We start from the raw sequence: 24,025 nt of genomic DNA, 5'->3' as shown, positions 1-24,025 counted from the left end.
ATAGATTTCAAACATTTTAGTATTAAAGATATTTTAACAAATTAAAACTATTTCTTTCTCTTCATCTCAGTTTTTAACTTGTATCCTTTGTTTTAAAGATTTAATAATTTGTCGACGAGAGGCAATCATATTTCAATGAAATGAAATTTTTTTACGAAATATAATATATCTTACTTTCTTTCAGTTTCTATCTTTTTTATGATATTTTGATTTAATAAGTTCTTATTATTTTATCCTCAAAACAGAATGCATTGCACAGGAAGAGCAACGACAAAATGATATTCATTAATTGATATGTAAATATATCATATATGTATATATATATATATATATATATATATATATCATATATATTACACACACACACACACACACACACACACACATACACATATATATATGATATATTTACATATCAGTTAATGAATATCATCCTTATTCCTATCCTTGTACCTATCTTTATTCCTTTTCAATCCCGCGATATATATAATTTATATATCTGCATTATATATTTGCATGTTAATTATATATGTTTTATGTTAAAAGACATTTGCAAACATGAATATTATTTCGTATTGTAATAGTATATATATTGAACTGTCGCTTAAACTCAAATTGTATGAAAGTTTTATAACACGAGGGAAATGAAAAACAAAGAAAAATGAGCAGTTTAGATGATTAACAAATTGAATAATATTTTATAACTTGTAGGTGATTTATGTTTATAGATGATTCTTCAATTGTCATTATGTATGCTGTAATATATAGACTATACAATTAAAAAGAAAAATATGTAGATACGATTGATGTGGCTTTGTTTACTTTAGCTTCATAAATTTATTTTTTAGAACTATGAATATGGTTACTTATATTATTTTATTATTGCGACATATAGTTTTACAGAAATTATAATTAAGCGTAATGATTTTTAGATATGCTTTGCAATTTCCTTTTTCTTTTGAATAAAAGTTTGTCTGCATTTAAACTTCATCATCAACTTCGTCGCTGACATCAAATATATCATCTCTGTTGATATTTTTGTTGGTATTTGTGTTAAAATTCACATTCGTATTTTTATTATTTGTCCTGATATCGTCAAAAACACGTCTGCTCTTGCCTTTATATCGATTAGCATTGATATTCGTGTTTAAGTTAGTGTTCACATTAGTATTCTCGTTGCGATTTTTGCTTTTTCTTCGATGCCTTGTCGGCGCTGCGATTTCCTCAAGTTCATTTTGAAGATCCAATCTTCGAAGAATTACGGAATTCATTGCATAAGGTTTTCGGGGACTTGTCTGCAATGTATAATTAAAAAAGTGTGTTAACTTTTAGAATAATTACATTATTAATAACAAATTTGCATAAAAATTAATAAAAAAATCACTACCTAATGCTCTAATTAGCCAAAAGTTATTCTAAAACGTATATGTATGCACACAAAAAATGATTATTAAACATTATTAAACATTATAGAAGAAGAAGAGAAACCATATTTTTTATTTATTCAAGGTTTGATCTAACATTTGTATGTTATTATTTGTATATTTGTATATTATTTTTTATATGTTGCATCAATACCTCATTGCTTTCGTTACTAGATGTCTGGAGATGATCCGAAAACAGGATATTGAATAGCTTTTCGGCAGGTACAAGGCAATTCAACGTGTTTTGTTCAGCTTGCTTGATAAGCATATTCTCGAGACGTTGCAAAGACGCTAAAATGGTGTCCAAGTACTGGGATCTTCTGGCGTCGGCATATTGTGACAGTAGAGCCAAGATCTCACGAAAATAAAATGGCAAAATTAAATCAGAATATAATAAAACGTTGCACGCAACGTTTTATTATATTTTTAAATAAATAACTCTTTGCATTCAATACATTTACAAAACAATTTTTAAGGAACTATAAATAAAAAAAACAAATCCAAATGATGATGATATTTAACATTATATTCGACAATTAGTTTAATGAAAAAAATAATTCACTTACCAGACAGATCAACACCTGCCGCGAAATTGTCGAGGAAGACATGATTGTCAATGTTGGAGGTTTTCTCTTACTAAATCGATAGTCTGGCACTGCGTGTTCATATAGAAACGGAGGTTCCTTATCCATATTCCTTATCCAGTTTCTAATCCATAAATGAAGGTCACTTCAAAATTAACTGTCGCAAAATTAACGTTTGCAAATTTGCAATGATCGTAATAAAAAATTAATTTTATAAGGCACATGATGATTACATGGGGTGATTACATGTTATCGTTCGCGTGAGTGAATGTGCTAAATTCAATTTATTCTTTACGATATCAACAATTGACGGCTGTGAAACTATAAAATGTCTTGGAGCTTTTGAGATCGAAGTACATAAAATACGCGCTAGTAATATTACACGTATATTCAAATCAGCTATAAATAATAGCAAGGATCAAAATCTTCTCTTTCTGCCAATACTCATTGAATTTATACTTTAAGCAAAAAATAATTACAGAAGAATAAAAGCTCGGTATATCGGTACTATTTGCTGAAAATAAGTAAATCAAATTTTATTTTTTTTTTTTTATTAACTTCTTAACTTTGTATTAATTAGATAAAAATAAAGAATAGAAGAAGATAAAAAGTTTGTCATCGATCAGTATATTCATTTTTTAAATAAAATATTTCTGATGACGGAATTAGCTAAAACAAGGATTGCAAATAAAACGTATGAACAAAATATACATATATAGTAAACAAAAAATTCATTTATTTGTAAAAACAAGAGGAGATCAAATACATTAAACTTATCATTTGTTGCAAATTTATTGATATCAATAATAAATTTGAAATAAGTTTGGTATTAATAATTTTTCGGACATTTAACCAAATTGTTTTTTATATTTAACAAAAAAACATGACGTCGAGCTAATGAAGAGCATCGACGATATCTTTTTTACGAATTTTGATTCTAATAGTCACATAATCATCATTCGTCGCGATAGGACGATGTAGTGATCTTCTGTTGGGCGTGTCCGTCTCATCGCTCTCCGACTTGATCTCTTTCGACAAAAACATCTTTAGGGAGACCATCATGTCGGCCACAATGTCTCTTGTCATAATTTCTTCGTCCAATATGTTTATGGTTGGTGCGTCTCTGGTGAGTGCCCTTCGTGTAATCTTATCGAGCTGGCTCGCCACTTTGTAAATAGACGGGGCTGAACCACCTCTTCTAGTAGTAGATGATACGAGAGGTAGAATAGCTTCTTCGAGATCCTTCATGATGTTCTTTGAGCTAGCGAGGTGGTTAGTGCGGTTGCTTAAGCGAGCTTCTATTACTTTCCACAATTCTTGAGCCAAGTCTTGTGCATTTATATTCACGATGATGTTCACATTCTTATTCTGGATGAGCGATCTTGACTGTAAGTTTGACTGTAAATAGCATTTTTGAACGTAATGTTGAAAATCGGCCGTCAATGAAATATAGACAAAATCACATTTTTTTTGAAAAAAAATGAATTGTTGTATTCTTCTTGTTGATTTCGATTTGTTGATTTGATTTTAATTTGGTCTCGTTTTAGATGTTTTTTTCTTACATATTTAAATATAATAAAAAGATTTATAAGTAACGCGAATTAATTTTAGTTCTATAAAATTAAAAATTATAACATATTATTATATATGTAACATTCTTTAGAAAATTTTATTTTATTTTTTTTTAAGAATTATTATGCATACCATTTTTAATTAAGTCAATTGCAACAAAAATTAGATCTTTTATTGTTTTTTTTTAGTCTTCTTACCTCTTCTTCTTGCGAGAATAGTTCATCCGAATGTAACTGAAAAGATTTAAAAATTACAGTATCATGAAACTCGTATAAGCATTATATCGCTCATTACAGAATAACTAAAGAAAATTATTATAAAAATAGTTTATATCAAAGAAAATAATAGCTTATGAAGCTATCAATATTGCATTATTATTATTATTGTCATTATCGTTAATCGCTTTCTTATCTTCTTATTTTGCTGTCCTTACTTGGGCGCTGGCCACCACCAGGATGGCGCACAATATTCGCAAGTATCTCATAACGTAATTGTCACAGGTGTAATTGTCGTAGACGTAATGTAATGTATTGTTAGCTCAGTGCGTCTCAGAAACGGCGAATGCATATACTATAAACCGACTTTTTATATGCGATAACCCGGCGAGCCCGTGGATCTCTCACGCAATGCAACGGCGCGATATCGAGACTTGTGAAAATTAAATCCCCGTCGTTTAATTCGCGCGATATAATTTACAATCGTTTGGTGTGATAAGTTCGGGCCATCCGTTTATAGGCAATCAGTTTGCAAACGCACGCGATACCGATGCCAACGATCGGGCAACGTAATTCCAAGGGACTTTCACGAAACGCACATTTGAATTGTAAAGGCCATTAACTTCTCGTGCATTCAACGTTGTTACGCTAATTCGCGCCATGAGAATCGCAAAATTAACACGGTCTTTATTGAATTTTTGTCTCGATCCTCGTTATTTTTATATTTGATATTATCAATTGTGATTATTTTCTTATAAATTAGCGTTAGAAATTGGAAACGTAACGAACGTAACGAACGGACTATGATTCTTACGCAGGTGACCATTGTTTTCTTCGATCTTTACTTCTGCCTCTTTTGTCTGTGCATAATTAGAGGTGATATTTTTTATTTTTTTATTAATTTCTATCTTTTGACACTTGTAAGACTTCAACTTGTAAGTAAGTATAAAGTATGATGTAATAATTATCTTCTAGCACTGGTAGTTTCTCTTCGACTGTAATCTTGATCATCTGAGAATCGTAGAGTTGAATTCACAACTTGACCATCAACTTGATTTTTCTAGACAAATTTGTTTATTACAAAAAATAATTAACAACATTAATTATTAATAACATAAATTATTAATTATTAAATATTATTATACAAAATATCATCATATGAGATATATTAAATATAAATAACATAAATAAAATAATATATAAATAATATATAAATAAAGTTTTAAAATTATCTCTTTAAAATCTCTTTATAAAAATTTATCTAATTTATTAGATTACTTATAGAATAGATAGTAATAGATATTTATAATTAGTAATACTAATAAATTAGATATACTAATATCTAATTTATAGATCTAAATATATTTTAGTCAGTTTGATCGTATCTTATGAAAACTAATCAAAACGAAAAGATAAATATGTTCTGGCTTATTATTCATGACTAATTGATTTTTGACGCGACTACAGTAAAATTAATTTTATAAGAAACAATTTCTTGATACGTAGTGCGCAGTTGTTAAGAACAATTTTTTACAAATTTCAGTTTCAAACTTACAATTTTTACCATTTTTTGAACTGACATATTTATTAAGTAGTTCTACTTCTCTATTTTGTTATTTGATATATTTACCCGACATTTAACTCATAATTCTAGATTTGTGTACTTACTACGTGATTTGAGCCTTGCTCGTCAATTGTTTGCTGAGAATCAGACGATATGTTTGATGGAAAATTTTTATTCTTTTGTTCGTTATAATAATCGGTCACATAACTTGCGTTACCACTCATTCTCTTCTCTATAATCGGCCATAGTGCATTGATTAATCGAACATCGATCTCTTGCAATTTTGCTTCAGACAGCTGCTCATGCAAATTCTCTTTCTTTAAATTATCAATGACAGTACGATAATCGCTCAATTCTGATAAATTATTTATGATGTGAGAAATTTGATTTCTCTCACTGTTAGAAAGTAAATCTTCTTGAGGTCTTCTTGTTTCGTTCACATTAGATTTTACAATATCGTTCACATTTTCAGAATTTTGTAAATCTTGCGTATCGTTCGAACTCTTGACTTCCGTAATTGGAATTAATGCGGATTCTAATTGATTCGGTGATGTCGCAATCTCTTTCAATTCATTTTCTCCGTTTTTATTAGATAAGTTTTCGGAAAATGTATTTAATTGTTTGTCTCTGTCATCTGTTTCTGTTTCGTTTATCTTCTTAAATTCTTCATCTCTTATTTCTTCATCAACTTGACCTGCATGGTGATCCGTTTCGTTACTTTTTATTAATAATTTTTTATCGATAAACCTATTGGCGTTTTCATCTGTCTGAGTGGAAGAAAGATCAGTTTCACTCTTGTTATTTTCATGTTGGTTAAAATCCGGAAACGACCTAAAGAGTGGAATAGAGGAATCTTTTCGATCATTTAACAATGCCGGTACATTATTGCTATCGTCGATCGTTGAATTATCTACATTTGTCGGTAAATTACTAGTTTTTATTTCTTGATTATTTTCTTCAGTTATGTTAAACATCTCATGAATATTCTGAGATTCAGAAACAATTTGATTCAATAAATTATTTGTGGTTTTTATAGCCATTGGTAAAATTTTAAACATCAATTCCGCAAAGTTTCTTGTGCTCGATAAAATCTGATTCACAACAGGAAAATTGTTCATAATCTGCGGACTCAAGATGCTTTCAAAATTTTTAATTATACTCGGATCTAAAATTTTTGAACTTATGCCGTCAATTGTTCCTGATAGCGCATTATGTAGCTGCGGAATATTATGTAGCTGATTCACATTTTTTTGTACATCACTAATAATTTTTGGGACAGATTGTATTAGGCCCGTGCTCTGATTTATCCCAAGCGGTGATTTCTGCAACTTTTCCAATTCCGGAAAAAACTCATTCACAGTTTTAGTTAAATCATTTATAACCGATGTATTCGCAATATTCTTTCCTAGCTCGATTGGGTTAAACAGTCTTTGGCTGATACCATCCTCCACTGGTTTCAGATCTCGTACATCTGCTCCAGATTCATTTGCATTTAGCGAATTATTCGTTGTACTTAAATCAAGACTTGGTGTTTGCAAAGTGTCAAAATTAATGGTTTCGTTGCTATGTCCGGTAACATTCGATAAAGTGTCTTGGACATCTTCTACAGATTCCTGAATTAAGTTGCTCGTCTTGGAATCCAAAGTACTTGCGATATCTCCATCACGGTTAATATTTTGAGTGCTGGAATCAAACGACTCTTGTAATTGTTGATCGGAAGCTGTTTGATTTTGATCTGAATTTTCTAACAAAGTTTGGTTATCCTTTATTTCAGAATCGCCAGACAAATCGGAAGACAAATGATTCTGAATTTCTTGATTCTCATCAAGTCGATTTAAAGTTTCTTGAAATGGCAGTTGTGTTACGAAAACCTCACTTGTTGAACTTGATAGATTATCATTGTGTTTGTTACAACTATCTTTTTTCTCGATTTCCTTTTTCAAACGCGTTAAACGATTCGCCGTCCGCATCGCCAGTTGCAAAAAAAGCTGTAAAATTTTCTCATTTTGGGCTATTGAATCTGGATCATTACGCAAAGCATTCCAATCAATATTTGGTGGCAAAGAATGTACCTAATAAAAAGAAAAAATTTAATTCGCAAGATGAGTATACGTTTAGAAACAACAAGACCAAAGAATGAAGATGTGTATTATTTATTTGGAAACGTCAGAAGATCTACATCATCGTTCCTTGTATCCTTTGCCATTATTATTATTAATATTATTATTTTAATAATTTTTTTTACTACTTGTGTGTTAAATTTAAATAGAAATATCAAAAATTTTACACAAAAGAACTCTAATATAATACTAGAACTTTATATTTTATATTATTAAAATAAAAGATGTTTCCTTTCCTTTTCTCGATTACACTTACATCAATTTTATTTTAAAGTTTCTAAAAAAAAGCTTTAAATATACTGTTTAAATAAAATTTATTTTACCCAAAAGATCAGTACGTTAATAACGATCAAAACGAAGCTGTTCGACCACATTTTACTATTTGCCCTGACGATATAAATGCAACTGCTTTAAATATGGCTATAAAATTAATATTGAACATTTCGATGTCGTCCGATTTTAACGACTGTTGTCATTGCATCACGTTTTCATCTACGGTTCATATCGGATTTAATGCCAAGATTTGTTGTTTATCAATTGTTTAATTCTCTTACGACTGTTTCTTCCTGTTATTCACACATCGTGATTCATTAAACATTCATTAATTAAAATGACATCGGCCAATTATTTTTACGTGTAGTAATTATAGAAAACATAATTTTATAATCCTTAGGAATTAAAAGAATTAAGAGAAGAACAAATTATATTAATTATATTGTACATTTTGGCAACAATTATTATTTAATTAAACGTTTGTAAAAATAGGATATTCAATATTTGTATAATTTTTTAATATTGGCAAAAATTTCTGATATAATTTCATATTTAAACAATAAAACTAAAATGTGATGTGAAATCTATATTGTTCAATTGGAGTTGAATATTAAAGTTGAATGTTTATCGCAAGTAAATGCTAATTTTATATACAGAAAACGCGAAGAACTTGGAAGAATTATCAATCGTCAATTTCAATTATAAGGAATCAATATCCCAATGATTATAATGTTACACCATACTTTTGATAACATATCGCGATCGACAGGTCAGCTGTCTGTTCTCCATCGATCATTAACTACGAAAACAAGCCCTCGAGAAGAGCGTAGTAGATTTAATAATTACTTCAATGTCACGTTATAGCAATTGATGTATTTTCTGCTCAATTACACATACAAGCATTCAATCAAACTAACCTATTTCCATCGCAATTGCACTTATTGATAAGTGATATGACGTGGTGAGAAGTTTTCAAGAAAGAATCGGAGCATGGATATTTTTTTTTTTTTATATATTATGTAACTAATCAATTCTCAACAACGTCTCTTATTGAAAGAAGTTTGTTTGGGAAAATTTTTGCAACAAAACACTTGTATAGGAACACAGCTATTTAATCTAATTTTGTAGATTTTTTTTAGGATTGAAGAGTCGCCAGAAAAGCTGCGCAACTTTCCTCAGTAGGCAAACACTGTCCGAACGCTTCTAGTAATAGCGGTTCCTCTTTGACCGCCATTTCGTAATCTCGAAACGATATTTTTCCATCGTGATCGACATCGAGTTTCTTCAAGGCCAACTCCGACAAATCTTTCACCCCTTCATCCGGATCCTCCTCACCTGGTTGCTTTATCAGGCAATTTCTACAAAATTGAAAAAGTAGTTTTGCAATTACGAATAAGACAGATTTTTACGTCATAATAGACATTATGATAAAAAAAATTTTAATTGCTTTTTACTTGAGCAACTGAAAAATTTCGTCTTTTGTGATGTATCCGTCATTGTTTAAATCGTATACGTGAAAGCAGAAAGAGATCTTGTCACGCAAACTACCCCGCAGGAACACGTCGAGTCCCATAATCCACGGCTCGAGTCTGATGGCACCCTCAATTTCGCGGTCCCAACAGCAGAATAAACGCTCCACTAAAATGTCCTCCGTGATCACGTGAAACGTGTTGTGAAGAAGTTCTCGAAAAATAGTCCTGTCGATTTTCTGTCGAGCAACATAAGTTTCAAATATTTTTAATGCAATATATATATATTAATTAATAATCTACATATTTTTTTCCATTTTTTTATTTGTCTAATAAATTTTTAATTGCGAATATAATTACCTCGACGGCCGGCCTCGATTGTGGCCTTCTGCCGATAGACCCAACTTGTTGTTGACCGGAATTGGTAGTTAATTTCTTATAAAGTTTGCAGAGATTATCCAGTTCCACCCTAATAAAAGCAAATTAATTTCCAAATCAAACAATAGTCGAATAATTCCCCGCGTAATAAAACGTAGATAACGTTTTTATTTCTCGACTTATATACATTTATATGCCATTAAATTGTTATGTTATTTACAACAGAACATTTTAAAACGCATTTTTGCAAATTATCTAATGTTATTAATTTTTTTACATTATTAATCTAATTTTATTAATTTTACTTATCTACATCCCTTATCTTGATTGATTAAAGTTTTATTTAACTTTATTTATTCTCTTTTAACAAAAGTAACAAAATGAAACACTAGAAAATTATAATTAAGGATAATCGACGGCGTCCCTACGGACTCGCCTGGAGAATCTCGTCTTTTTTTTAAGAGACTCGATGACTTTGACGATGTACGCGGAATTCCTGGCACCTCCGCCCTCCGGCATTCTTTTACGACGTCTCCTCCTCGACGACTCGCCCTTGCCGGAAGCGGCGGGGATCTGCCGCTTTGCTGATGCCTTGCGACCGCTCGTCAGGAATATAGAGACGCTTTTCATGAGCGTCGGGCCGGCACGAACGCTTATGCCCGCCCGACGCTCGGCGTCGGCGCCGACGCCTGGTTGAGCCCCTCCAGTCGGCGTGACGCTTCGTTCAGACATCTCGGTTCAATGACTGAAACTCCCGAACTGATAGACAAATTTTAATTTAGGTGTTTGTGTTAATATTATTCAAAACAAAATTATCGTACATTACAAATTATACAAATATATATTATTACAAAATTATTATACGTTAACGTTATTCAATACAAAATTATTTGAGCAATTTTAACTTCTCATTCTCTTTCTGCAAAATTAAAAACAATGACAATATTTTTTACGCAAATAACATTACAAAAAATTTGAATGTAAAATTCAAGTGTAATATATTTAGTTAGAAGTTGAAAAAGGAACATGTTTCATAAAAGTAGTAGAATAATAGAATAGAGTAATAGAATAATCTTCAAGTTACTATTATTATGGATTTAAATTACACTGACTATTCACATAGGCAATCATTTTGCTAAAGTTTCTTTTCTACCGCAGAAATGTTGCACGTGTGGAATAATCATGAATGGAATAATCATGATTGTAATAAAAATGCAAATTTAGAACTTAGAAACGGGAAAAAAGGAAATGAAAATAGAAACCGTTACCACGGACCGATATAGGCAATCGAGTCAATTAATCGATAAGAAATAAATTCACGAAGAGAAGGAGGAGGAGGAGGAGGAGGAGGACAGCCATTCTTTTTTCATATCCAAAAATTGCAAACAGCCAATCGTTGTTCGTCAAAAGATTGCCTCTGTCTCACGCAACCGAGTTATTATTATTTACGACCACATTTGCGTAATTCCCTTGTTAGTTGGCTTGTCGATTTCGCTAGCATTTTCGCATAGCATAATATTCCAATGAATTTAAATCGTACACTTATGCGCGCGTAACACAGGCTGCGTGCGTAGAGAATGCAATTTGCAATTTAGAAGGAAAAATGACTGAATGTTATAACACAAAGTTCATAAGTGATGACTTGCGCTTTATATTATAAATATTGTATTATCCTTTACTGTATATGTTGAAGCGCTACATTGAGAGATTAAAAAGTTCATGTCTCGTAGTCGTTTTGCGAGATAACATGTAGAAACTTTTCTCATTAGATAGTGACTACAACTCGTGACTACGAACTGTCTAAATCAAGCCAACTTGTGCATTTATTTAGAATTTGTTTAAGTTTGGCACGCAGCGTGCACAAAGTAGGACACGAAAAATTGAAGAAATCTTTGAAAGGTTTACGCTCCATGCTTTATTCTATATGAATTAAATGCATTTTAATTACACATGAATTTAATGGAACGAATGCCAGCGAATGGAATTTTAGAGTGACTCGAAGTGATATAGAACGAAGACTACGATAGAAGACCAAATTAGATCGTGCTGCGATAATGATCGACACGTGTGTTCTATGGATTCTCCGTATCTATGGATTCTCAATTTAACTTCTCTAACTTCTAACTCGCGATTGACGTAGCATGCATGTGAGTTTCGCTTTAATCTACATATATTGATTTAAAAACATATTACCTGGCAGTTCTTGACATAATTGTCGATTTTGCAGATAGAATTTTATGGAATTATAAATTATATTATATAAGAAAGTGTTAAGAGATGAGACATTTTTTTTTATCTTATTATCTCAAATTATAGATATTAATAAAAAATAAAAATTAACTTTTTTTACATTCTTAATTAAGCTAATTAAGCTTGAAAAAATTCAATTTCTGAATAGAAGCACAGCAGTAATGATGACAAATAATTGTCAGTGATAACTGTGCGCTTGATAATTTAAAAAATATTATTTCTAAAAATATATTAATAAAGCGCATTGTGCAGTTGAAAGCGCGAAAGTGGTTCTTGCGAGTGACTTTTGGTCACCGTCATCTTCTTTATTGTGCGAAAATGGTTCGATGTGTTGAAATGTAACTGGAGACTACTTAAAAAGATTCACTGCCTCTTGTTGATATGCGTTTAATACGATTGGTAGGTTCGATTAAATCTGGAAAAAACTTACCGATTAACGACAAAGAACTGCTTCGTCGTGACAAGGCTTTCGTCGTCAGCGACGACTACTTTTTATCGATCAAACGTATCAAATAGCGAAGTTGAAAAACATTTTAACGCGATATCTAGCAACAGATTGGACGGATGATATATCGTAGATGCATAAATATTTAACGTACAGCAGACAAGACAAACTGCTGCAAAAGAATTATTTGCAAAATTATTAAAAATTAAACAACATGAATAATACATACTTTTTAATTATTTTAATATAATTGTATATTTATTTATTTCATTATTTAGTGGTATTTATATATTTTAGATGTAACATTTATATTTTTATAAAAGCATGACATTTAAACATATTTATTAAAATACCATAGTAGATCCAGTTCTTATAACTTTCAAGCATGTTATAAAAAGATTAAATATTAAAATTTCATTCTTATTCATATATATTTTATCAGAACTTTAATATAATGATACGTATTAATTCTTTTTTAGTATATTTTAGTATAGTTTTATACAATTGGTACGTTGTTCAACTGATCAACGGGGAAGATGTCGTCATCGGAGTTTTCTTCTAAAATAGTCGTCGACGTTGAATGATGTTTTCTAAAATGTCAAAATTAACCACTAATTAGCTAACACGTTAGTGACGTAGTCTGCATTTCTTATAATTGCTTTTATGATGATCTTACTTGCACAACTTGTCTAAATATTTTCGAATTTGCACCACTTGACGTTGAATATCAAGTAACGTATTAGTCATCCGTTCTTCTGATGTTGCGGTTTTTTTGTATCCTTCAGCAGCTCGTTCTGCAGTCAATTTTAAAGTATTAATTAATTTTTTATAGAATTTATATAGAATTTACATGTATAACATAACTCTTTGTATAATTTATATTTTATTTAAATAATTGGATTTATTAATGTTAATATCATTTCTCGATATAAGAATACATTTTAAAAATGATTACTTACTGATTCGAATGTGCTCATCAGTAATTTCTCCATCTTGATAAACAATATCAATTTCCTTCATAGTATTAATTAAATCTTTGACGTTGTCAAAATTTTTTACTGTCGGATTGTTATTTGTTGCTTGTATAATAGAATCTGTATCGTTGTCGAGCTTAGCATACATACCTCTCTCTTTAAATTGCTCTTGGACAAGTTGTTCGATAAGAGAGCTCAGCTGATTTAAAAATTGTATCTAAAATGTAACACTTTATTTAGTTCAAACTAACAGACCTGCGCATTAATTAACGTCAATGTAATTAATTTGTATACATATATTACTTAATTACGTCGCAACGTATTATTATTACCTCTTGTTTATTATTATCCTTATTCTTGCTTATTTTTATGGCAAATTTTACGAGCTTCGCGAAATTTTCTTCGTACCATGTAATTAACTCTTTTAATTGCTCCGGTGTGTTTATAGAAATCTTCTCGTCTGTTAAATTTAAAGAATTACTTGACACAACACTTTCTACTTGGTTTGATAATAATGCATTCTGATTTGATATATTTCAATGTACATTTTGACTTTTGTGCAAGTTGTATTTTTTAATCTAACGAATTATGGATAAACAAATATTTTATATACAGGGTGTTCCGCGAGACTTCTGCCACCGCTCGTAAAAAAATAGATGGGACCGAGATGAATATAAAAGTCTCGTACCATTTTGTGATATTCGCAAATAATAATCGAGATATTAATTATTAAAAAATGCCGACCCAAAGCAAACACGCGGTAAGACACTTCCGCCCGGCGATCATTGTTGACAGGCGCGTGAGGAATTGTTTATTTCAAACGGCAATAGCTACGCACGAGCCGCTTGAAGTAAACAATTCCTCACGCGCTTATCAACGATGATCGCCAGGTATCAGTATCTTATCGTGCGCTTTGCCGATAAGTCGGACTAATACGGTGATTTTTAATAATTAATATCTCGATTATTATTGCGAATAGCACAAAATGGTATGGGACTTTTATGTTCATCTCGGTCCCATTTATTTTTTTACGAGTGGTGACAGAAGCCTTGCGAAACACCCTGTATAATACATGTATGAGTGTTTGATTTCTGACGCACATATGACGCAAACATAAAACAATAAAAAAATCCTACCTGCATCTCTCACATTCGAAAACGTGAACGAGCGGCAATGCGCCTGAAAGCAAAAATTTTATTTCATCACACGATGTTTTATGTTCAATCTATCAAACTTAGATTAAGTACATAATGAAGGGGAGCTTTAATTTTCAAGTAATTGAAAAATCAAAGTCACACCTTTCGGAAAAATTAATCTTCAGGAACTTACTCCAATCGTGAAGCAGGCGAATAATATAATTACGAAGAACTTCATCTTCATCTCCCCCGGTTACTCGTGCTTCGCTAAGTGAAACTCTAATAAGATCGTCTAATAGACGAAGTCGTTTTATACGTATCGAGTATGTGAACAAAGGCACTTGTGTAAGCGACGTTTCCCAAAACATTTGACAGAAACATCCGGCGAGAAATAAACGAACATGTCGTTGTGCATCGAAAGTGCGCGAAGTGACTCAGATGCATAGGTTTGCACGATTATTTTGCAATTAGATATATATATCACTGCAGTAACATAATATGTTGTTTAAATATCAGTATAGAATTGTAGAATAATCCTAAAGTATAAAATGTTTCTGAGTCGAAATTTTATTCTTACTTTTGGTTTTAATTGTAAAACGTTTACAGATTCTAAAATATTGTGACAAGTTTAATTTACACGTGAGAAATGATTTACCGTGTGGTAAATTCTGAGTACATTTTGAGAAGACACGAGAAATGATTACTCAAATTGATATACTGAATATATTCTGAGAAATAATACATTCATAGATATTGTGAATACATCCTGAAAATGTATTGTTATATCACGCAGAAATTATACGAATGTTTTCAATATATATGACATAAATACATAATTTTAAGTTCTACAAAGAAATAATAAGATGTGAAAAATTGCGCAAATTAATGTAATTTTAATATTAAAACACATTTACATATCCTTTTATTTTTATACCATTTCTTTAACTTCTTGTGAAGTAATTTTATGATTAAATAATGAAACATTAAAAGATCATGAAATAAATTAAACAACCAAATATTCCTTTTTTTAAATAAATTTATTTTATGTAAAAATATTAGCGTTTATATGTATATAGTAAGTTCACAAGTACAATTAATTTATTGTCACGTGAGTCCATTCTCAACCTTCGATGACAGCGAAGCCTTTTTCTTAAGTCGTTCATCGTCCATAACGGGAACTGCAATCAAAACACATTATCGTAAATCGCATACTATCCAAACATATATCAAAATGATGTCAGAATTAGAAAATGATAAAAGAAATGATCAACGTAATGATGCTAATCGATGGAAAAATGGCGGACTAATGTCACGGATTATATAACGATATTTTAAGATGTTGAAAAGACATGGGATTTTTTTTTAACAAGTTTTGACCTCTCAGAAATTCGAAATAATTAATTCACAATATTTACCCAGCATTAGCAAACGAGGAGGAAAAGGAACCACCGCCGAAGGGTGTGTTTATCGAACCGGCATTGGCTCCACTATTGGCGAAGGAACCTCCGATGAGACCTGGATAATGCGATGGACCGCCGCCGCATGGTCCTCCATGTGATCTGCAACCACCTCCGAATCCTCGGTGCCCTCCGATGAAACCCGGATAACGCGATGGGCCGCCGAAACCACCACCGTAACCACCGCCGAAACCACCGCCGTAACCGCCGCCGTATTGACGTTTAAGACGTGCAGGTTCCGGTGCGGCTGCTCTTATTACTCTTTGAAGATCTGAATAAGCAATTTTGATTATAAACTTTGACTTAATTTTTAATTTATTTTCAAGACATCTTGAAAATAAACTAAAAAGTGTTATTTAATGATAATAATGTGCTTATTGATTCGATATATTTATCAACATTCTTATCAAAAGTTCTAATTATATTTTATACAAATTTTGACACTATGTATGTATTTCTATCAAGTGCAATTAATCATGAAACATTCGAAATATCATCGTCATAAAAAGTAAATAATCTGATTCTTTCTTTCCTGTTTAATCGAGACGTATATCAATAAAACACCGGGCGCATTATTTATTAAAATTAATCCAGACGAAATTGAAATTGAAAAGAGATGCGACGTATAAATCAGTGCAATGCACTATTATGTTTCATAAATTTTCTTTGTTTTAAAAGCCTCCGAGTTTACACGAAAAATTTTTCATTAAAATTTCCAGTTATTTTGCAATTTTGACACAAACCCAATGAAATAATAATACTATATTATTTCGATAATAATTCTAATCTATAATAATCAAAATTCCAATTCCTGTGATATTTTCACGATTACCAGCTATGTTTGTTTTTTACCTTGGGATTCCGGTGGAGCCGCCGGTAACGCGACTGTAATCGCAACGAACAGCGCAACGGGCAAGAGGATCGCGAGTCTCGACATTCTGCCGATGCTGATCGTACCGCCAAGAGTATCCGGTGCCAAATGATGACGAGAAAATCGACCAGGCAGTCTTTATATACGTCCGCGTTCCGGGATATCCCAATGTCGCGCGTTTACGCAGATACGAAACAGGCAGTTTTGGCCGCGTCGAATCGGCCGCATATCATTAGTACGAACAAGATGAGCATCTTCTTTGTCGGTGTTGAGCCGATGATACGCCGCTGGCGCTGTGTCCCTGGGACGACTTCCTGCTCTCTTGGTGGAAACGTCATTTCGTGACAAGTCCGAGCGGATGAGCCAGCAATCCTCGGTGAATCGCTTGTTGAATCGTCTTCATTTTTAGTAGCCAAACAGTAAAGTTTTCAAGAGAAAACACGGAGAAAAAGCAGGTAGATTGTTAACAACATATTTTTATATCGACGATTAACTAATTAATTATTAATTTTTAGATTAATTATCATTATTAAGCTTATAACATTTAATATAGAGGTCAAATTAAAAATAGATTTTTAACCTAATAGTTAATTAATTAATATTGAAGAAATTGTACAAACAATTGAGTTTAACGATTGGCATAGTCACAAAGCACGGTGAAGGTTTTTACGGAGAACGGAAGTACCAATTCTGTATACATAATTATTGTCCGACATGTCGTTTACATTATCTTTTGGGCATTTTATTCTTAACAGAACACAAAATCTAGAAAAGTCACGTAAAATCCAGCATTCAAGATACAAAGATAAAAACACGTTTTTTAATTATTAACCCTTTTCACCTTTGAGTTTCTTGCATTCCACTGTTGCATAAGTATTCAAGACATCATTTCTCAAACTGTCGTCATCGATGTATATAATCATCTTCAGATGACATTCATTGACCAACATTAATTACACTCAGATACCGGAATAATCAGTTGAAGCTTGAAGAAACTTGAAATCTTGCTTGTCTAAGAGATACATTAACGGTCAATTAGTGGCCTTGATTTTTCTCGGGACTTCACAATCTTAGGTCGATGAACGAGTATACGGGATTCCCCCGTCTAGGTACTCTATTAAACTGCTATTACTGAAAGCGCGATTTTTTGTGGATAGTCTGCTGAACAAATGTATTTTAATCCTCAATTTTTTATTCTTAAATTATACTGTTGATAGTTTTCAAAACTTTTTTGACGAGTTAATTAAAAATTATTTTAAATATATATATATGCTACATACAATTTTTAATTTCTGTAAAATTTAATTCCAGAGAATAGATGTAGAAGTAATTTAGATGTTTATTTAGAAAGTAGGTTATGAAATCTTTGAAGAAGGTTACTCGGTTTACTCGGAATTTTTAATAGACTGACATCTGAAACATTTTGTAATCTTGTAAATAAAATTAGAAACTTAAATATTGGAGGAGATTACTTTATAGATAAAATTAGAAAATGATCTGACAATGTGTGTGTGTGTGTGTGTGTGTGTGTGTGTGTGTGTGTGTGTGTGTGTGTGTGTGTGTGTGTGTGTGTGTGTGTGTGTCTATATGTGGTGAATAAATTTGCTGCAGACAATTTTTTAATTAGCAAACACTTCAAAAGTTTATTCATAAATAATGGGAATTCCCATTATTAACCCATTCTAATGTAGAATAAAATCATTAGCATAATATTATTCATAATTAAGGCAAATTGCTCGTTAGCATTACATGTATTTTATCATGTTATCTACATTACATAAAAATTACTGCAGAAGTATTTTAATTCGATGAATTTATTTCAACTAAGAAGATGAGTAGTATATCTATACTCGCACAATAAATTTGCAGATTTTTTACAACCGTACCCAAAGAGAATCGTTTTAAAAGTTACATCACACTTAAATTTGGGACTTCCTATAATGGAACTGGATATTACGTGTGGCACATTATTATTCTTTCCGAAGACGAGTGATTGCAATCTTGCATGAGAAGTGCAAAGTGAGCCTATAATTTTGCCGGCTCTTGCCTATGCAAAGATATAATTTTTCTGATAAGCATCAATAGTTGTTTGTAAAATACCTATAATTATTATATCGCCCTCTTATAAAAGTAGTTCTCATCTTTTTTAACTTGCATTTATCAAAATGTTTAAAGAATCAATGATTCCAATTTTTTATTTTTCTGAAAATTATAAAGTAATTTCATCATTGTACTTAACTTGTGTAAACTTATCGGGCGCAAAACTATTTCATAATATAAATTACGTCAACGGATGTTTATCTTAACTGTCTTTGTTCAACATCGAAAGAAACGTTTTTCGAAAAACTACTTGATCTTTATCAGTCATGAAAATTTCTCTATTGTTTTATCAACATTATTATATAGCAGATATTGCAGCAAAGAAAGCTCTTTATTTTATATAATTTTTTATTGTGCACATTCAAGAAATTTCCAATATTTTGAAATCTTGAAGTTTCCCTGTTCATATTGATCCCATCAACTTTTTTAATCAGCTATACATATAAATTTACGGATAAATTTGGTAAAAATAAATATGTCAAAGTAAAATATGTAGTTTGACTACATTTTACTTTTATATTTGTCATAATCTGTTATATATGATAGCTATCGCTTTTTTTATTAATTTATTTACGGATTATTAAAATATACACCTCGTTTTGAATAAAGTGCGTAATTGAGACAATAAATACGTCAACTTTGTATTTTCATATATGACTTATATTAATGTTTAGTATCATACAATAGTTTTTTCTTAAAGATTAACATTTTTTATCTAAACAAAATGCATATATTATGTATAACATAATACACAATTTAAAATTTTAGAAAATATAAAGCCAGTCTTCTATTTTAACTTTTTCTCTTATGTATTTGTTAAAATTAACATTCACAATAAAAACATATATAAATTAAATTCACAAAAAGATATTTATTGAAAAATATATTATGTATAAATCAATCAATTTTATTTTAAATTTTACTTGCCTTTTCAGATTTCTAAATAAAAATTTTAAATTTTAAACAACAGTAATAGTTATATGTATATTAATATTTAATCAGAATTCTTAATCTATATAAAAATCTATAATTTATTGTGTATTACATCGGTATCAATCTTTTATACGCTATATAAATTACAACTATAATATATTCTACAATTAATGTTACAGTTATTTTATTAAAAATTAACTTTGCATATCATTTAAATTTAGATATAATTAAACGTAATTAATTCAAGTTATCTAAGATTTGTTAAGTCAAACAATTACAGTCTGTCTGGAAATTTACTATAAAGTAGTACGGCAATAATTTAAAGCTTAATGTAGTCTAAATACTAAAAAATTGCAAATTTATGATAATTTACTTAATTTCAACAAAATATCTTATGTAAAAAATTGCACAATTTCAGACAGATTAAATATTGCTCCCTAAATTATAGTTCTGTTTTCTTCTTAAAAATACTTCTGCAAATAATTCTATTTTTAAAGGTATTATATATTTTTTAAATATTTAAGACTTTATTCTAACTTCATCCTAAAAGTTGTTCCGAAACGAAGTCAGTTTTTCAACGATAATATATTGATCGCTTTAAGTGTTATTCTTCGTATGATTGCGGGCGTCGTTTTTTCCTAACAAAAAAATTATATAAGAAATATATTAATACTTATAAATTTGTTTACATATTTATATATTTATTTCTTATAACAAGTGTTTAAATAAAAATAGCTTTTTCTGCAAATTATTTAATTAATTTAACGTTTCTAGAGAATATTTTCAATATAATTTAAAAGAATCCTTTTTCTAATATAATTAATTAATTATAATAATTTGTTTTCAGAGCAATTTTATGAAAAAAACTCAAAGAAAAGAAAATATAATTTACCCAGTTGGAGATCCTCCATAAGCGGTAGCTACTGAGCTGGCGACTCCACCTTTCCCTGTGGAATAACTATTTGCGATGGCAGTAATGGCACCAGGAATAGATCCGGAGGATCCAGCGCGAGTAGCCAATCTTGGGAAGCTGAAGACCATAGGGAAGAAGTTGTTCAAATGAGGATATCCCTGACGACGCTTGTTGCCTTTGAAAGGTACGAATGGTACAACCGGTTCATCTTCCTCATCCACATCGTCCTCATCGTCCTCGTCATCGTCAGCATTAACAGTTACGGGTGTCTTGTGCGTTTTCTTAGTATGATGCACTTTTGGTCGAGCCACGGATGAGGGCACTTCCGTGCTGGCTGCGATCGGCTTTTCCGATTGCGCAATCTCAGTAGTTAGCGGAATCTGCTCTGATTCGCGATGTCCCTACACAGATAATACAGATCTATACATAGTTACTTTATAGAAACATTTAATAAATAATCTGATATTTAAAATAATGCTTTACTTTGAGAATGATTGACTAGTTTAAAAAGAAAACTAATCATCACAATTTTAAGCATATACATATCTGATTTAAAAAAATTATAAACTCACTATGATTTTATTGTATTTTAGAATTTCTGGTTCTGGTCGCTCATTTATTTATTTAAAAGTTATATTTGCATATGTCGAACGCATGTAAAGCTTACGAAAGTTTCGTACCTGAGGAGTCAAAGGATCTTGATGATGATGATGGTGATGATGATGCGGTTCGTCGTGATGAAGCTGTTCCTCCTCGTGATGCTGCTCCTCCTCATGGCGATGCACCTCGTTTCGATGATGGTGGTATTCGGGTTCCTGCTCCTCTTCGGATGCCGGCGCCGCCTGTGCCTCGGCGCTGGACACTTCCGGTTCCTCGATCGGTTCCGGACCGCCCTTAAGATGTGGCGCGTGCACATCGCCGAAGAAAGCTTCGCCGCTCACGGCATTTCCTTGCGCAAAAACGCCCGTTGCCTGACCATCGTTATTCGTACGACGTATCGGTCTGTAGTAACCAGTGAACATCATTGTTCTGTGCGGATAAGAACGCACAGCTGTCCTCTTTTCCCTTAGGAACATCACAGGATTACTGTAAGTATCCAATGTGACGGAAACTGTAAACAATACGGATTTTTAATTTAAAGATAAAAAAAATGCCATTATGATTAGTATATTATAATATTTGTCATTAGTTTTCAGAGAGAGAGAGAGAGAGAGAGAGAGAGAGAGAGAGAGAGAGAGAGAGAGAGAGAGAGAGCTTTATTTTTCTAAAAAGAAATCTTGTGTCTTTATCGCGTTTATTAATAGAACTAAGTTAATTATCGTACATTGTTTAGTGCATAATTTTATAGATTTATTACTTTTGTTATATATTTTTTTATTATTATATATCATACATTATAGCATTTATTTAAGAAATTTTGAGATCTTTTATAATAATATATCTATAAAAAAATACTGTTCCTAATAATAATGTTCTGCAAATAATGCTCTGCAAATTAAAAAGTCATTAATTTTCAATACTTACTAGGTCCAGCTGGAATCGCCTTCGATTCCATCATCGCGATCGTCGACGCAATTGCAATCAGAACAAAGCTAATGCAACTAGCCATCGCTCCGATCTTAATAATCCTACGTCCTCAAGTTTTTCGTAACGATCCTTTTTCTATGCGATCACCCTTGATTTCCCTTTCAAAGAGATCCTTTGAGTAATATCGACTTTTTCGTGCTCGAGCGATCTTTAACAGAAAATCCTGATAATTAAGCGGTTCACTTCCACCGAACCTTGCCGATCTACTTGACGCATCAACTTTTTGCACGATGCTGGTAGTCCTCACTGTCGCAATCGCTTTTATACCATGAACCACACGGAACACACAGAACAATGGGATGGGTAGGTACCTTGGGTAGGTACCTCGTACGGGGGTATGAGATGGATCGGATCCATTGGTGGATACACAGGGGGATACGGGATCAAGTAGATACCCCACCAGCTTTCCTCAAGTGGTTGCTTATACGGTCAGGATCACGGTCAAAGCAAACACACGCATCGTCAAACGTTACGTGACCGCCATGACCAATGCGGCACATGAATTAATAGTGATCTGCACCGATGACAATCTGAATTTGCGATATCGGTCCGAAATAGGAACTGACCGTGATGATCTCTGGCTCGAGCTCTTTTACGTAAATGAAGTAGAATTATCGATATTACATGTGTTTTTTAAAACGAAACATCTAGTAATTTTGTACACATGTCTGATGTGTGTAAAAAATATTTCCTTAACAAATTTATTAATATTTACAATAATTTAAATCAAAGGGGAAAAGACTGCAATTTTAGATTTACACTGATTTGTACTATATCTATATTGGATATTTTTTTTCTTTTTTTTTTTTATTAAAATATTCTGTGTTCTTCAATTCATTCATTGTTTTTTGATTAATGACAGCGATCAATCAATAATGAAAGAGAACATTGAATAAATCCGTCCAATAAATCTTGAATCAGAAAGAACCAAGTAAGCGCGAAGCTCATGATTGAAACAAAGTGTTTTGTAATGAATTCGCTTGGGAAACGGCGGGAATGTGAATGGGCGATGGTTGATGAATGTTGTGGAGGGCCGATGGCCCCTCACTTTCCCTCTTTTACGATGTGAGTTCTGAGTCACCCTGATCAAGATGCGATAGAAAAATCTAGCGTGCCAGACAAACAGGCTCGCGGGCAGCTTCATGTATTTTCAATCGTTTCTATAAATATACACGATCAGAGAATCGAAGAATTCTGCTCACTCCATGCCATTCACTCACCGCCATTTTCTTCTGGGATAACGACCTCCCTGGGAAAGTTCTCATGCCGTCAATAAAATTAAAAGCTTGATAAATGCGATTGCAAAAATTATCATTAGTAAATGTAAAAAAAAAAAAAAAAAAAAAGAAATGCAAATAGGCACAGGGTCATGGGAAAAATTCAAAATTCAAGTCGTAACGACCGCAAAACAAATCTGCATGATTAAACGCGATTGCGAGGAAGTCGGATTAGTACTTTGGAAAGTTATGAGAGGGATGCGCTGTACGTCACAAACATAAAATGTGAATGGAGGAACGTCATGCAAAGAGAACGTCTGCGTAGGGATCAGATAAATTCCACTTCTGCCTTTACAGCTGAAGATGATGGAGCATGGTTGAAGGGATACTTTCTTTCTGTCTCCCTCCCTCTCGTCTTCCCTCCAGCTCTCTCTCTCTCTCTTTCTGACATATCAAGACGGATCCGACTATGAGCGCATTTTACTATTCCAGACACGATAGCCAGGGCCACTACCATTGGACTCTTACGGATTCCTTGATCAT

At 31.8% G+C, this 24,025-nt stretch overlaps 8 protein-coding genes across 8 annotated transcripts in view; 1 reads left to right on the top strand and 7 right to left on the bottom strand.

The window, feature by feature from the left end:
* Positions 1 to 15,959, top strand: part of Oatp74D (Organic anion transporting polypeptide 74D) — a 132,996-nt gene extending 117,037 nt beyond the window's left edge. The window contains exon 13 of the transcript XR_016138321.1: positions 15,824 to 15,959. The gene's annotated coding sequence lies outside the window, so the exon portion shown is untranslated. The remainder of the gene's footprint in view (positions 1 to 15,823) is intronic.
* Positions 980 to 2,425, bottom strand: LOC105424354 (uncharacterized). Its single transcript, XM_089072576.1, has 3 exons — positions 1,991 to 2,425; positions 1,579 to 1,779; positions 980 to 1,295 (listed from the first exon to the last, which is right to left on the bottom strand). The coding sequence occupies exons 1-3, from the start codon at positions 2,114 to 2,116 to the stop codon at positions 981 to 983; spliced, it is 642 nt and encodes a 213-aa protein (XP_088928702.1). The 5' UTR covers positions 2,117 to 2,425; the 3' UTR covers position 980.
* On the bottom strand, positions 2,543 to 4,064 carry LOC105424353 (uncharacterized). The gene is made up of 3 exons (XM_089072276.1): positions 4,014 to 4,064; positions 3,778 to 3,813; positions 2,543 to 3,406 (listed from the first exon to the last, which is right to left on the bottom strand). Exons 1-3 carry the CDS (start codon positions 4,062 to 4,064, stop codon positions 2,903 to 2,905), a joined length of 591 nt encoding a protein of 196 aa, XP_088928402.1. The 3' UTR covers positions 2,543 to 2,902.
* On the bottom strand, positions 3,676 to 8,025 carry LOC148937602 (uncharacterized). The gene is given in 3 exon segments (XM_089072581.1): positions 3,676 to 7,431; positions 7,803 to 7,858; positions 7,861 to 8,025. Coding segments are annotated over 3 exon segments (2,103 nt in total). The 5' UTR covers positions 7,922 to 8,025; the 3' UTR covers positions 3,676 to 5,445.
* On the bottom strand, positions 8,227 to 11,492 carry LOC105424344 (calaxin). The gene is made up of 4 exons (XM_011634534.3): positions 10,036 to 11,492; positions 9,582 to 9,690; positions 9,207 to 9,460; positions 8,227 to 9,110 (listed from the first exon to the last, which is right to left on the bottom strand). Exons 1-4 carry the CDS (start codon positions 10,329 to 10,331, stop codon positions 8,888 to 8,890), a joined length of 882 nt encoding a protein of 293 aa, XP_011632836.1. The 5' UTR covers positions 10,332 to 11,492; the 3' UTR covers positions 8,227 to 8,887.
* On the bottom strand, positions 12,759 to 14,753 carry LOC105424343 (uncharacterized). Its single transcript, XM_011634533.2, has 6 exons — positions 14,598 to 14,753; positions 14,405 to 14,447; positions 13,601 to 13,728; positions 13,254 to 13,485; positions 12,971 to 13,088; positions 12,759 to 12,884 (listed from the first exon to the last, which is right to left on the bottom strand). Exons 1-6 carry the CDS (start codon positions 14,646 to 14,648, stop codon positions 12,791 to 12,793), a joined length of 666 nt encoding a protein of 221 aa, XP_011632835.1. The 5' UTR covers positions 14,649 to 14,753; the 3' UTR covers positions 12,759 to 12,790.
* Positions 15,423 to 16,828, bottom strand: LOC105424341 (uncharacterized). Its single transcript, XM_011634531.3, has 3 exons — positions 16,714 to 16,828; positions 15,820 to 16,132; positions 15,423 to 15,582 (listed from the first exon to the last, which is right to left on the bottom strand). The coding sequence occupies exons 1-3, from the start codon at positions 16,796 to 16,798 to the stop codon at positions 15,564 to 15,566; spliced, it is 417 nt and encodes a 138-aa protein (XP_011632833.1). The 5' UTR covers positions 16,799 to 16,828; the 3' UTR covers positions 15,423 to 15,563.
* Positions 16,829 to 17,098: 270 nt separating this feature from the next.
* LOC105424342 (uncharacterized) lies at positions 17,099 to 22,520 on the bottom strand. Its single transcript, XM_011634532.3, has 4 exons — positions 22,203 to 22,520; positions 21,359 to 21,789; positions 20,658 to 21,079; positions 17,099 to 20,403 (listed from the first exon to the last, which is right to left on the bottom strand). Exons 1-4 carry the CDS (start codon positions 22,285 to 22,287, stop codon positions 20,370 to 20,372), a joined length of 972 nt encoding a protein of 323 aa, XP_011632834.2. The 5' UTR covers positions 22,288 to 22,520; the 3' UTR covers positions 17,099 to 20,369.
* Positions 22,521 to 24,025: the final 1,505 nt, after the last annotated feature.

This window comes from Pogonomyrmex barbatus, unplaced genomic scaffold, assembly GCF_055798465.1.
Source record: "Pogonomyrmex barbatus isolate J1 unplaced genomic scaffold, ASM5579846v1 scaffold13, whole genome shotgun sequence".
Taxonomy (NCBI): domain Eukaryota; kingdom Metazoa; phylum Arthropoda; class Insecta; order Hymenoptera; family Formicidae; genus Pogonomyrmex; species Pogonomyrmex barbatus.
This window is presented reverse-complemented; position numbering and strand designations above follow the sequence as displayed.